This window comes from Octopus sinensis, linkage group LG1 (assembly GCF_006345805.1).
Source record: "Octopus sinensis linkage group LG1, ASM634580v1, whole genome shotgun sequence".
NCBI lineage: Eukaryota > Metazoa > Mollusca > Cephalopoda > Octopoda > Octopodidae > Octopus > Octopus sinensis.
The window spans coordinates 161,644,999-161,661,756 of record NC_042997.1 but is presented as its reverse complement, the minus strand read 5'-3'; the positions used below and the strand labels follow the sequence as shown (position 1 = coordinate 161,661,756).

Sequence of the window (16,758 nt, the reverse complement as noted above, 5' to 3'; positions counted from 1 at the left end):
GTTTTTTCTTAGAAATAAAACCGGAATTTACAAAGAAATTAGAAAATATTAAAGTGAAAGAGCAAGAAAAGGCTGTCTTACTGTGTGAATTATCAAAGGAAAATGTTAAAGTCACATGGAAAAAGAATAGCAAAGAAATCAAAAGTGATAATCACTTGAAGATTGTTGCCGATATGAAAGTTCATCAACTGATTATTGAGAATGTTACTTTGCAAGATATTGGAGAATATTCTTGTGTGGCAAGTGATGTGTCTACATCAGCCACATTATCTGTGGAAGGTATGCTTGTTTGTATATTAGAATTAGATATTTTGTGGGGAAACGTTTTGAATTTTTTTGTTACATGAATCAGTAAATCAGATGGTTTTCTCCATTATTTCCAAAGTGTGCAAAAGAAATTTCTGAGGTAATTTTTTAAATTGTGCTAAATTTATATATACATTTTCAGGTAATTTTGCTGCATGTGTTATGTCTTTATGACACTAATGTACATGTCTAGTGTTGCTATAAATTCGTTTACTTAGGATACTATATGACAATATTGTTTGTCAGCTTTAACTATATTGTGCTTCCATTTGTGATAGTTTTGTATGATAAAGAAAACTTTGCTTTACATACTTGTTAGCCTTTCAAATGAAATACGGCATATACATTGAAGATACAGTGTATTGTCATTTTTTTCTTTCACAATATTTACAATAAACTAGGTAATTAAAAATAACATGTCTGTCTGTAGCCTTTACAAGGTTTTCTTCAAATAACAAAGTGATAAATATATGCACCTGTTATTTATAGTTTATATATAATTAAAGATAGTCTACAACATGCAAACTGTACAGCTATATACAGTATAGAATTGGTTGTTTTCCTATATGAAAACATTCATTTGCTGATATTTCTTAAATATTAAAACTATATGTAACAATGTGCATATCTCTTTACAACATATAACATTCTGCATCAGAGATATTTCCAATTCAGATAATTAAGTATATATAACAAAATTTTGAAGATAATCGTTGCTTGAATATTATTAGGAAGTGTGTTGCATCTCTAGTATTTATGTATTTGACTTGTAAACCTATCCATAGAATATGTAACTACTTTATAGTCTGAGACCTTTATGTTTTTTATGTAACATGTTTGTTCTCTTTCTTTGTCCCTCTCTTTTTCACTTGTGATTCTGTGATGCTTAGTAATTATAGCTTGTTTTCCCTTAGAACTAAAACCTGAATTTACAAAGAAATTAACAAATATTAAAGTGAAAGAAATGGAAAAAGTTGTCTTTCTGTGTGAAATATCAAAGGAAAACACAAAAGTCATTTGGAAAAAGAATGGCAAAGAAATCAAAAGTGATAATCACTTGAAGATTGTTGCCGATAAGAAGGTTCACCAATTGATAATTGAAAATGTTACATTGCAAGATATAGGGGAATATTCCTGTGTGGCAGGTGATGTGTCCACATCAGCCACATTATCTGTGGAAGGTACGCTTGTTTGTATATTAGTAATAGTTAGTTTGTTGCAAGGAAATATATTGAATTTCTTGTGCCATTCTTTAAAAAATTCTACAAGTACTGCAGTATACTCTATAGAGTGTGATATCTTAAATAAAAACATTTATATGTTAATATTCACAAATCATTTGTATGTCACTTTAAAGATATATCATGTCCTGAACTAAGTTAGCATTAGCATGTTTAGAAGTCTGAATTATGATATAATACTTAACGGTTAAATTCTGTTTGAATATCAATGCATAGTACATTGTATCTTTAATATTCATGTATGTGAATATACTGCAATTAAAATTATAATTGTACTTCTAATTGTAAAATATGTAGCTACAAAATCCTTTGTTCTGTGTGTATAATGTTGTTCTCTTCCTATCTCTCATTTCTCTCTATGAGATGCCTGGTAAAACTTGCATGTTTTTCTTTAGAAATAAAACCTGAATTTACAAAGAAATTAGCAAACATTAAAATGAAAGAGAAAGAAAAGGCTGTTTTGCTATGTGAATTGTCAAAGGAAAATGTTAAAGTCACATGGAAAAAGAATGGCAAAGAAATCAAAAGTGATAGTCACTTGAAGATTGTTGCCAATAAGAAGGTTCACCAATTGATTATTGAAAATGTTACTTTGCAAGATAAAGGAGACTACGCTTGTGTGGCAGGTGATGTGTCTACATCAGCCACATTGTCTGTGGAAGGTACACTTGTTTGTATATTAGAAGTAGTAGTTTGGAGGGATATATTTTATATTCCTTGTCACGTATTTTACTAACTCTTACTAAAGATACAGCAACTGCCATCAATTTTACCATAATTCAGAAAAAGAAATACTTTAGTGGTTATTGTGGGAGAGTCTGAATCATCTCAGTCTGTTATTCTATGGGGTTGCCAGAGTGTATATCAGCTCCTTATTTTGTTTTCCATATAACTATATGTATTTTGGCATCAATACTACAACTATATTGTTTGTCAGTTATGAATATACCATGGTATATTTGCAATATACTTCCTTCTGAAATGCTTTATTATTTTGATATCTACGTAAATCTATCAAAGCTTAGGTTGTTGCATAAGTTGTATGATAGATTTGATTTTAAAAATGTAGAGTGAACTTTAAAAGTCCATATATATATATATATATATATATATGTATATATATATATATAAGTATATATATATATATATAATATATATATATATATATATGGAAAGCAGATGATAATGATGATGATGATATAATACTGGCACTTTATTGGTAAAGGCAATGAGTATTCCAGTTGAACGGAACAGTCTGTTCATGAAATTAATGTGCAAGTGGCTGAGCCTCCAAACACATGTACCCTTAACATTGTTATCAGAGAAATTCAGTGAGACACAATGTAACAGAGCTACGACTCACTTTTACCAGCTGAGTGAACTGGAGTCACTGAGCCATATGCTTTCACATGTGTGTGTGTGTGTGTGTGTGTGTGTGTGTGTGTGTGTGTGTGTGTGTGTGTGTGTGTGTGTGGTGTATAGGAAGTTAATTATATGGCCAGTCATAGAGTGACCAATGGTTTTGTATCTATGAAGCATCAAGGCTTATAGACAGTTTGTCAGGCTCTAATGGCCATAAGCATATAACTTCTTTTGAAATTGGAGTAAAAAACATTATGGTCAGTTAATTTTGTAAACAACAAAAAAAGATATTGTCCAAACCTTAGGTGGGATAGGGTTACCACCCTTAGATCAGTTCCAGTTGACAAATTTTTTATGGCTCTAATCAATGAACAGGAAATCCCACACTTGCAGTAGGTAGTCTTTAAAATGAGGACAAGGTCTGAAGACCTCTTCTCTGGAATTTAGCAGGGTCTTTGGGTGTAGTGAATCTTTTTGGACACTTGCCTGCTCTGCTATGCAAAACTTGCATCACCTGCACCTGTTTATATAGGGCTGTTCAAGGAACCTCCATTTAATTGCATATGACATGCCTTTATCCTTGAGGTGCCACATGTTGCTGGCCAGGGATGTGCTATAATGTCTTATAGTGTGTGTGTGTCTGTGTATACACCAGCATTTGTATATAAATTTAGATCCACACAGTGGAAAAATATTCACAATTGAAACCTGCTATTGATTTTAGTCTGTCTTTCTCTCACTCTCTCTATCTACATATTTCTCTATCTATGGCATGAATATATGTACATATTTTATATATGTATATATTTAAGTGCATTTGTATGTAATATCTATGAGATAGTATTCTGTAGAGCATTAATCATTTACATACTGAGATACGTGCATGCATATATAAATAAATATGTATATGCAAGTACCTTTTTTGTAAAATAGATAAAATTAGAACATAGTCATGTTTACAATACTATACAATTAAAAGTAAAACTATTCCCTGATTTTGGTACTCCTGCACTGCTCTCACAGATGTAGAACCTACAGAATGAATGACATTTAATTGTCATATATATATAAGATTGCTACTAATCGCTGCTATAATATGATTGTAATCTGTCTTTGGCTCTAAGAAACTTGTTTGTTAGATGAGAATGAAAGTGCAAAATGTATCTGTACATCAAATTCTATAAAGACAAGCACTTGGATGACATGGTGTCTGAACCAACAGCAGGTTTAAAGTGTGAGTGTTCTAAATCCATGTGAATTTACATTTATATACAAATCCTGATATATATGCATTTATATACACTAATTTATAATGGATAATTCTCTTGAGTTCATCTACCCTTTGATGAGATTTAGTTTTCTTCCTACAGGGTTGTCCAAATGTCACACTCTTCACCAAGCAAACTTTTAGGAGTTGCAGATTTTCTCATTAACAGTCTAACTATGCACAAGTTGCACCGGCTCACATGCTTACTAATAAGAAATTGCTGGTTATAAAGTATCTGATATTAAAAACACACACACACAATTTTAAAAGAGCTACTCATAGCTTCATGCTATAAAGATACGATAATTTAACAGATTTACATAATAGTCATATATCTCCAAGCAATCTTTTGGGCTCAGTGCATACCAATTAACCTATTTGAAAATCAGGATGTTGGTCTATGAGAAACATGTGAACAAAATGGGAAAAAAATATGAAGAAGATTGATATGATTTTCTTCCCATTTTTATTTCATGTTTCTTCATACACTAGCATCCTGGTTTTCAAATATGTCTAATGGTATGCAATGAGTCTGAAAGACTTCTTGGCTTTTTATATAAGTCTGTGTAATTATTGTATCTCTACAACATGAAACTATTAATAGTTTTTCTTTTTATTGTGGACAGAAAAATCTTTTTTATTGACCCTGTTCTTTAAGACAATAGGAATCTATATATATATAAATGTGAGTGTGTGTGTGTACATATATATACATATATATATATATACATACATATATATATATATATATATATATACACACACACACACACATATATATATATATATATATATATATATATATATATATATATATATATACACACACATACATATATGCTTACTGTGATCTAATGTTTGAGCTGCACACTAGCTCAACTCCTCTCACAAATTGACGTTGCTTGTAGTGATTGCAGCACAAGGCGAGTTGAAGTGTTTTTTTTTAAATATACAATACATAATCCAAACACATGACATTGTTGTTGTGCATGCAACACCCTAACAAGTAGGCCATGCTCCATTATATATACATATATATATATATATATATATATATATAGGCACAGGTGTGGCTGTGTGGTAAGAAACTTGCTTCCTAACCACATGGTTCTGGGTTCAGTCCCACTGCTGGCACCTTGGGCAAGTGCTTTCTACTGTAGCCTTGGGCTGACCAAAGCCTTGTGAGTGGATTTGATAGATGGATACTGACAGAAGCCTGTCATATGTGTATGTGTGTGTGTCTTTGTGTCTGTATTTGTCCTCCCATCACAGCTTGACATTTAAGGTTGATTTGTTTGTCTAAATCCTTTCAAGGTGGTGCTCCAGCATACCTGCAGCCAAAAGACCAAAAGAATATATATATATATATAAATACTTTCATGAAGTGTGTCTTTTTGGGCACTTGATAACTTTACCAGTGCTGGTAGCAAATAAAAAGTACCCAGTAAACTCTGTGAAGTGCCTGCATTAGGAAGGGTATCCAGCTGTAGAAACCATGCTAAAACAGACATTAGAAATTAGCACAACCTGTTGTCTTGTCTGCACTGTGCTACCATGGAAAAAAGGAAATTAGATGATGATGATGATGATGATGAATATGATGATGATGATGATGATGATGATGATGATGATGATGATGCAGCAGCAGCATGTCATAAAGAATTAAATTGTAGCTATTTGCATATCACCTTATGACAGATAACATCTTTCATCATGTTAACAGTAGAATGTTTTTACAAATTTGCAGTGGAGAGTGTATAAATTTTAATACAAATTCCAAAGACATTTGTAGATTATCTATCGTTGTGTGGTGTTATTTAGCTCTAATGTTTGTAATGTTTGTGTGTTTCTCTTCTTAGCCAAAATTGTAACATGTCAATTGCATGTAAGTCACCTGTATGTTCTATGTATGCCATATCATTCTTTCTCTCCTTTTGTTTATATGATGTTTGCTAATAGTAGCTCATGTTTATTCAGAAATAAAACCCGAATTTACAAAGAAATTAACAAATATTAAAGTGAAAGAAAATGTAAAAGTGGTTTTACAATGTGAATTGTCAAAAGAAAACATGAAAGTTACATGGAAGAAGAAAGGCAAAGAAATAAAAACTAATAGTCACATGAAAATTGTTACTGATAAGATGGTTCACCAACTGATTATTGAAAATGTTACTTTGGAAGATATGGGAGAATATTCTTGTGTGGCAGGTGATGTGTCTACATCAGCCACATTGTCTGTGGAAGGTATGCTTATTTATATATTAGAAGTAGTTGGTTCTTTGTGGTATAATATTTCTTTGAGGTAAAATATTCATAAAAATAATTTCCAGCAATAATGCCAATACAGTTGACAAGAAAATATTGTATTATTTATAAGTATGAAGTGGATTTTTATTTATTTATAACTTGCAGAGCTACCTTCTAGAAGAGTCAGACACTGGCAGGTGTGTCATATCTGAATAACACCAAAGTGTATATCTTCTGTCATTTTTGTTATCTACAAAACTGTGTTTATGTTCGCTAGTATCACAATGATACTGTTTCTCAACTATTGCTTCATTGAGATGAATAGCTGTGTACCTATTTCTAATATAAAACACTACTTTGATACACATGAGTGCTTATGAAGTGTAACATAGTATACACACTGAAAAACCATATCATTATTTTACTTTTGACTTCAATATTTATTTTAAATAAGATAATTAAATAGTAAGTAACAATTAGGAGTCATCATAGTATTTTCATAAGTATATTCTATTATTTATAAAAATTGTTTTCTATGTCTTACAATCTATGAAATTCAACAATTAATAAATGGTAAATGTACCCCAATATATGGAATGTTTTCATGTACACTCACTCACACACACACGCATGCATGCACACACACACACACACATATATATATATATATACATATATATTTAAATACCTGTCTGTGTGTGTGTGTGTGTAAGTCTGCACTCTCCTGGTCTGGTCCCAAGGATGAATACATAGATGTAAAATATGGTTTGGTATTATAATTGATAATGTAGATGGAAGGAATATATTTTATAACTTAAACAGCAGATAATCTGGAAATAATTTACAAAAGTATAAACATTCAAATTACTTCTCATGACTTTTTATGAAACCACTTTATCTCCAGTAAAGTGTCAATGATTTAATGCATACTTCTGATTAAATTTTAATATTTGTCTCCTGGGTTTATCTCCTGTGTCAGTAGTTTTTAATCCAAAAGTGAGGAAGAATTGTTGCATTTCTACAGGAACCAGGTTAGGAGATAATCCTGAACATTTAACCCATAGAGTATTATCATTAGTTCTAAATCAGTTTTTTCTACATTATGCAGAAAGAGGCATACACCATCCTGTCAGAAGGTTGTGCAATTATAAAGGTTCATATCAGTAAGCAACTTCTTCAGAATTCCAAAGTAGGTTTCAAAATTAATGGTTGTATCTTCAGGCCCCATATTAGTTCATACTTTCACAAATTCTTACTTTCACAAAATAACTCCTCAAATATGATAATGGATGGATATATCTTGACACTTTGTAACTTTTAAATGGAAATATATTTGAGTTTGAAGAATAACAAATGAAAAATGCATTAGAGGCAAATTGTTTTATGGATGGTTCATTAATAAGTCCCATTTTAAACCAGTCCTCCTCAGTCTTCCTTATGATCCTTCCAAAGTTGCAACTGATCTTGGATATTTATTCCTTATTTTTTTTCTTGGATTGCCTGATGAAATCAAAGAAAAGTCTTCCAGGGAGCTTAAAACTTTAGTTGCGTTTATATATATATATATATATATATATATAATATATATATATATATTTAAATGTAAGTCCACTGTCAATGTAATAGTCAGAGATCTCTTACCTGATGACAAATCCTGAACTGTATAACGTATTGAGATATCTTGCAGCATCAGAAATATCAGTAAAAAATAAACTTATAAAATAATCCTTTGTTACACATATATCATAATAAGGAGTATAAATTAACTTAGTTACTTGAACATATCTAGGAGACTTGAAAATATTCAGTGGTCTGTAGATTTATGTCAAATCATGAGAAAAATACTAAATTCCTGTTTTGTATTCAGACTTTTGAGTATGAACCCCCCCCCCACACACACACACACTCATTCAAACACAAAGATAGATCTTGTAGCATTTTGTATCTAGTTATTAGTAAAACAGTTAGAACATTTCAATACAGATAGCATAAACTCTAGTACAAATTTTAAAGATGAATGTTGTTTTCATATTGTTTTGTAGTGTGTTGTAGCTCTAACTTTGATATGTTTGATTTGTCTCATAGTTTTGAAATATCCTCTATTTTGTTTTCATGTCATGCTTTCTGATGTCCATGTGATTGTTTGCTAATTGTGGATTGTTTTCCCTTAGAACTAAAACCTGAATTTACAAAGAAATTAGTAAATATTAAAGTGAAAGAAAAAGAAAAAGCTGTTTTGCTTTGTGAGTTGTCAAAAGAAAACAAAAAAGTCAAATGGAAGAAGAGTGGCAAAGAAATCAAAAGTGATAGTCACTTGAAGATTGTTGCCGATAAGAAAGTTCACCAATTGATTATTGAGAATGTTACTTTGCAAGATAAAGGAGACTACACTTGTGTGGCAGGTGATGTGTCTACATCAGCCACATTATCTGTGGAAGGTATGCCTGTTTATACAATAGAAACATCAAGTTCTTTGCAGTGAAATATTTTGATTTTTTTCCCATGTACCTTGCTAACCATTATTAATCAGAAAAATAATTGCCAAAGAAAATCTTTGTAGGAAACTTGTAATTTGTACTTATTGGTATGATAAAGGTGAAGGGGATAGATATTCATTTATACCCTGCAGACTAACCTTCTGTAGGAGAACCTGGTACAGATGAGCGCATCATATCTTAATGGTCACAATATGTATATCTAGTATCATTATTTTGTTTTCCACATGTTTATATTTTGGTTTCAGTGTCAAAACAGTACTGTTTGCCAAATATTGTTCTACTGGGCTTTTAGTTGTGATCTAATTGTTTTATATGTATTATTGCTTTGATAAAAAATTTTGTCTTTCAAGTCTGTTTTGGCAAACAACATTGAAGAAACAGTTACATTATTCAGTATTTCTAGTAATCAAGGTTATTAAATGTTACATATATATTTGAAGTCATTATAGTGTTTTCTTTCGATTACAGTAATCAAATATGTATATGATTATTCTAGTTGAGCTCAAATCTTTTTTCTATGTCTTTCAGAATTACAAAATATTAATATAGGGCAATGTACAGAGTATTTTCAAAATATTGTTCTATATGAACAATTAACTTGCATAAGCTCACTCAAATATACAGACACACACACACACATATATATATATATATATCTGAGTGCAATGCATGTGTGTGTGTAAATATTTCAAAAGATACATCTGTGCAAGTATCATCTTGCAAATAATTGCATCTCTCATTGATTTAATGGTAAGATGCTTAGAAATTTCCATTATTGATAATCACATTTATTGTATGAATTTAGAAGATATTTGTTGCTTAAATGTTACTTTGTAATATGCTTTAGCTTTTATATTGATATGTCTCCTTGTAATTGTAGCATTCATTGTTATTCACTGTAAATCACTTTTAATGCCTTTTGTATAATATTGCTCTTTGTTGTTCTTTCCAATTGATATTTGGAAATTTATATTTGCAATTAAAGTTGAAATATCAAATAAATTAAGAAGCATTGAAGTGAATAAGAATGGAGAAAAACTTCCACTCTTTGAATAATTGTCAAAAGAAAATTCAAAATCACATGGAAATAGAATGGTAAAGGTACCAAAACTGATAACTGCTTGAAAAGATCATCACCTGATTAATGAAAATGCTAGTTTGTAAGATACAGGAGAACAGTATTCTTGTCAAGCAGGGGATGTATATAGCTCAGCCACATTGTTCAAATATTAATGGCTGGTTCTTTGCAAAAAATGCCTTTCACATCCCTTGCCAACCTTTTTCCAGTAGACATAAGTACCAGTGATATTACCATTTGGTAAATTAGAAATGCTTTTGGGAAATTGATGAATTGTTCTTTTGGTTACATAACAAGTCATATACTATTTATAAATGTAGAGGTGACTGATATTTATATCAAGTGAAGCTGGCTGACACTGGTCAGCAAGTCATTTCTTCATGGCACAAATGTTTATGTCTAGAGTCATTATTTTGTTATTCACATAATTGTTTACTTTTCCTTCAATATTAGAACAATATCAGTTATCAACATGTTGATATGCTGCACTTGCAATATTCTTGCTTCCATATATATATATATATATATATATATATGTATATATATCTTACACACATGCAAGCATGAACGTGCACACACACACACACACACACACACACAACTCACACACACTTCTATACATTCAGGGTGTTCAGATTAAATTTAACACTTTGCATAAAAAGAAAATAAGACACAATATCCTTTCAAAAAACAGAGTTTTTAAAAAATCCAAATATATCAACTGGGAGATAACAGTTTACTTAAAGTAGCTGCCCTCAGCTTTTACCACAGCCTCAAGACAAGCCTGAAACTTAGAACATATGTTCCTCACTGTGGCCCTGCCAAGATCTTTGAACACTTTCTAGACCTTGGCCACCAGTTCAGCCTTGGTGTTGTAGACAGAGTGGTTGGTGTCTTTCTCAACCATACCCCATACATAGTAGTCCAAGGGATTACAATTAGGGGAATGAGAAATCCAGAAGTTGGGGTTGGTAAAGTCATAGAAATTCTCTAGTATCCACTTCTGACTCTTTCTGGAAGAATGGGCAAGGAGTCAAATCCTGCTGCCACACATATGGCCTTCCAGCAGCAACCCTCTCCTGCCAGGGATTGACCACAATATCTTCTAACTTCACATAGCCATCTGAACTGAACCTATGGCCCTGTTCAAAGATGTAGGGATGAATCTTGGCATGCAGACACAGTCAGAAAGCCTGCTGTATCCCTTCATGCTGGCTATAGTTTTGTATAGTCTCCATCGTAGCTGTCCATGTCATGTCTTACAACTTATATTGTGTTCACAGAAAGTTGAACAGCAGTCAAGATGTTGGCATTTTGATATCCAGAGTGAATCATGATGATACAAGTAATTCTTCTACAATATTCAGATTGTTTCTGGTCTTCCGTGTCATCTCTTTCATAACTACAACTTTAATTTTATGTTCTCCAACACGATTTACTTTTCCCTAACACATCAAGCTATTTCTGAAAAAAGTAACATTATAGAATATGATTCATGAAATAGTATATGTAAAAAGTAAACATAAAAACACAAATTTAGCCTGAACACCCGGTATATGTAAATATTCCATAAAATGATAAACCATGCATATATCCTCTATATGACATCCACTCTCATGTGGACCTTAGAATGGTTACAAAATAACATTGTAAATACTGTTGATTTCTTACAAGTTTGAAGATATTTTGTGCTTAAATATTGTTATAGTGTTTTGTAGCATTAATGTTGATGTATTTCACTTAATTGTGCTCTGTGATAGTAACACTTTTATCTATTCTATATGTGCAAAAATTAATGTATGTTTTGTTTATGTTATGTCACTTTTTTTACTGTCCATGTGATGTCTGCTAATAAAAACTCATATTTGTTTAGAAATAAAACCTGAATTTACAAAGAAATTAACAAATATTAATGTGGCTGAGAAGGAAAAAGCTGTTTTACTATGTGAATTGTCAAAGGAAAACATAAAAGTCATTTGGAAAAAGGATGGAAAAGAAATCAAAAGTGATAATCACTTGAAGATTGTTGCTGATAAGAAGGTTCATCAATTAATTATTGAAAATGTTACTTTGGAAGATATGGGAGAATATTCTTGTGTGGCAGGTGATGTGTCTACATCTGCAACATTGTCTGTGCAAGGTATGCTTCCAATTAAATCTTGAATGTTTAACAGAATCTATATTCATTTCATCATCTATTCCTAACTGGAGGAAAATTTGGAAACCCTCTTCATTATGCAATGGTATCTAGTTTGAGGATTTGCATATCTTTCATGACAAATTTTCATGGTAACCCATCCATTTATAAGTCTCTTCTTCATCTGTCTTCTGTAAACAAGCAGCTGTGTTGCAGTAAAACTTCCTGGTCAGCATTCAAGTTGACATTTCAAGAGATCATAGCTCTGAACAAATTCTAAACAGTTGAATCCATACAGTCTTGCTGAGAACCACCATTGTTCTAAATGTTTACTGGAGCTTTCCTATCAGGCATCTATTTTTTACTCACACTTTAGTTATATGTGCAGAAAATTATGCATTTCGAAGGTCTTATATATCTGGCTGTGGGATAACACTATATCCTATCTAGGTTGCTAAGTATTACATACCTGGTAGCCAAGTATTTGAAACTTTCTAGTATTGAATTGCAAGTTGTTTTCATTAGACCGCAAGTATATAAAATTAAGCCCTTATGATTTGTTGACATCAGATTGCATTGTTTACCCCTGATACTTTGGTATTATAACTTGTGAGACTGGCTTTTCTAATAGATGTAAAGATATCTCAGAGAGCAACTATAAACAGTGGTTTAGTTAGAATGTTTTTAGATTATCATAAAGAAACTTGACAGGTAACTAAAGGCCTGTTGTTAACTTCAGACACGTCTTAGTTGAGCTAATAATAATTCTTTGATAATGATGCAATTATTGATTGCTTCTTCCTTATGCTGGATTGCAGTTATAAAGGACTCTTCTGTTTTCTTTTTTATTTGCAATTGCATCAGTGACCTTTGAAAGATATTTTTTATTCTATTATTCAGTAGTTAACCATTTATTTGAGCTATTTTAAGTTATTTTGTTAAAACAGTTGTCCTATTCTGAAATGTACTGAAGATATTTCTTTTGAAAATTTGTGAGAGCTCAAGGGTTGTTTTTTTAAAGTTTGCTGCATCCTTCACAAGTTTCCCCATTTCTTATATTTAAGTATTAGGAAGTGTATTAGGAAGTGTATCCAGGTAGCTCTACAATTAGTTTTCTGATTAGAAATGTTGCTATACATTCCAAGAATGGCTATGAAAATTAACGAGATGTATTTTATTATGATTCAACAAATTGATCACACATACTACTAGTTTATGTTTTTTATGTAATCATAATTATTGTTATATGTTTGTATAAATTATTAACATGAGCTAAGGAAACTAATATTTCATATCCTATTTTGACTATATAATCTTCCTGTCCTTATTCTTTCCGATATATTCTAATGACAGGTGTGTTCATGATTAAATTTATCTATTTTGATAACTGCTCTATTTCAATGTTTTTTGTACCGGTCTTTATTATGAGTAAAATAAACTCTAACTTACAAAGTAAGAAGAACAATTAATCAAGAAGTAATAGATGTGTTGGCTCTTTGTATTTTAGGAAGCCTGTATCTCTGTGGTAAACAAAGAACAACCTATCACTTTTTTTATTGCTACAGTTGTAATTTATTTTTTGCTCATTATCTATACTATTAGGTCAAAGAATGCTTGTGAGTTATTTTGCTCTGAAAGTGTTTGAAGAAGCAAGAGTACAAAACCAGCTATTTGGCTGCAGAAGCACTCTCAAAATATTTAGAATTTAAAATCACAGCCAGTACCAAATATTTTCATTTTCCTGGCATGTACTGGATGCAGCTTCAGACAATTTTCAGTATTAGTATGGCCTTATCAGAAAATTATGGCTTCTGCCATACTGAGTTATTACTAGATGTATAATGACTGAAGAATATGCTATCCTCACAGCAGTTCTAGGAAATATGCTCATTATATATATTATATATATATGTATATATTATCTATCTATCTATCTATCTATCTATCTATCTATCTATCTATCTATCTATCTATCTATATATATATATATATATATATATATATATATATATATATTATTGTGTCTTGGGAGAGTCATAAACAAATAAATGAGTAGAAATTGGTGAGTTTGTTAAATTAATAAGGCGCTAAAAGAGAATGACTCTCCCCAGACACAATAAAATATGCTTCAACACACGAATTCACATAGAGAATCTTGCAAACTGAATACAAAAAGGAAATATATATATATAAAAGAGAAAATATTTTAATATAGGTTTAGTTTGATTAAAGTTTAGGTATGTCTATCTTATGATATTATGGACAGATAATTATAATACTGAATATAGTCAAAAAAATTCATGTGTCTTTTTCCTATAGACCCATATAATCTGTAGTCATTAAAAATATATATGCATCAACAATTTCATTTCATAGAGTATTCTTTATCACTGTATACACCATTAATGAACCATCTAGTTTTCTCAATAAAGTTGACTTTTATATTTCAGCATCAATTATTTCCTTTAACCTTGCCTCAAAGTTTAATAGGATTTATGGTCATTCATCTTATTATATAGTTGAATATGCTAATATCTTTTTACCTGGGTAATTCTTTGATACTGTTTCTATGCAGACTACTCCAAGAAAAGAATGTGCTTCTTATTTAAATCTATTGAAATTATATATATATATAATTAATAATATAAGGGTAAATAATTATTAATTTTAAAAATTAATAATTATTACCTAGTAGTTTTGGTATGGAAATATAACCATTATTGGTAGGAACTTTTACAAAAAGTTCTTTATATATATATATATATATATATATATAAATAAATAGGGCTAAGCAACTTGTTGCTGAACCCTATATATATATATATATATATATATATATATATATATATATATTTGTTGGTCAGTTCAATCTTTTAACAATTCCAAACCTTGATTTTTAAATGTTTATACATTGAAAAATTAACTAACATAAATAGCTTGAAGATTCTTTTTATTACTTTATATTTTTTTAAACTTTATATACATTATAAAGTATTTCAAGAGAATTTTAGTCATCATGCTCATGAATTCCATATAATATTAATTTGAAAAACGGAGGAAAACTGTTTATGAAATATTGCTGATTAATTATACAAAGTTCATCTACACAAGTTTTGAAGTATAACTTTAAGCTTAATGGATTGATTTCTTTAATAATCTATTTTAAAATGTGTTTTTTTCTATTTTGAACTAATACTTTTGATTGTCAAAATTATTACTTAAGCTGGGCATGGCCTATTTTCAATGATTTCTCTGGATTGCTTTAGAATTGCAATGATTTGTTTGGATTTGGCTTTATGTAAGAAAATACATTTAATTTTTCTATCAGTTTACAAAAATATTCTTTCATCTGGAAATCTTAAAACATCTCACTTGCTTTAGTTTTGCCAATTTCTACTTTAATAATTGCAGTGTAAATTAATGCTTTGCTGTTCAGATGCTGAATTCTATGTTTACATTTGCATGTCTAACAGAATCAGGGGCAGAATTTTCCAAAACACTTTCAAATGTGAATGTTACTGAAAAGGAAACAGCAGTTTTCTCATGTGAATTAACTAAAGAAAATATTAAAGTGAATTGGCTGAAAAATGGACGGGATATGAAGAAAAATGAGAGATTTAGAATCATCACAGAGAAATTCATTCAGAAACTTATAATTGAAGAAGTATGTTTTGAAGATAAAGGAGAATATATCTGTGACCTTGGTCATGTCTCTTCTAATGCTACTTTAATTGTTGAAGGTACGAATTGAACATTTCTTCAAAATCTTTATTTGAGTGCAACCATTCATATGGTTATATGATTAAGAAATACTATAGCTACTAGAATATTAGAATTAATTTTTATTTGCATCTATTTATTTTAACTAGTCTGTCTGTCTCTGTTAGTCTCTATCTCTGTCATTCTTTCTATTTCCTACTCTCTCTTTCTCTCTCTCCCTACATACATATACATATACATTCAGTCCACAGAAGTTACAAAATTACTGAAAGGCTGAAAGTTTTATGCATGCATACATACATGCATACATACATATATACATACATAAATACATACATGCATACATACATACATACATACATACGGAGGTAGGTAGGTAGGTAGGTAGGTAGGTAGGTAGATTGGTAGATAGATAGATAGATAGATAGATAGATAGATAGATAGATAGATAGATAGATAAAATTGCCACAGTTATCCACTCTCCTCGCAGTGAGGAATCAAGAGCAAATCATATTAATGTATATATCTTTTTTTCTAAATAAACGTTTGGAGAAGAGGTTATAGCTTTGAATTTTTGTTGGCTATCATAGATCAGTTAGGTACATACACATATATGTGCATATATATATATATAATCTTGTGTAATGTGCCTAAGAACACAATAAAGTACTCAATACTTCAAGACGTAGAGCATGTTACATTATAAATATCTGTCATATTCTATCCACTACTCAGTTAACAATATTCTTCTTTTTTTGTCATGTCCATTCAATGTCTGTCAAAACTGAGCCAGAACAAATACCACAGGGCACTGTATCCAATGTTCCGACTTTGTTCACCACCTTGATAACAGTAACAATAACTGTCTCAAAGCATATAATAAAAATTTTAATGAATAAATG

General features: G+C 30.6%; 1 protein-coding gene across 1 annotated transcript in view; it reads left to right on the top strand.

Moving 5' to 3' along the window:
* Nucleotides 1-16,758, top strand: part of LOC115210729 (titin) — a 678,167-nt gene that overhangs the window by 364,078 nt on the left and 297,331 nt on the right. The window contains exons 263-269 of the mRNA XM_036506041.1: nt 13-279; nt 1,221-1,487; nt 1,943-2,209; nt 6,154-6,420; nt 8,595-8,861; nt 11,873-12,139; nt 15,610-15,876. Of these exons, the coding sequence (XP_036361934.1) occupies nt 13-279; nt 1,221-1,487; nt 1,943-2,209; nt 6,154-6,420; nt 8,595-8,861; nt 11,873-12,139; nt 15,610-15,876 (1,869 nt within the window). The remainder of the gene's footprint in view (nt 1-12; nt 280-1,220; nt 1,488-1,942; nt 2,210-6,153; nt 6,421-8,594; nt 8,862-11,872; nt 12,140-15,609; nt 15,877-16,758) is intronic.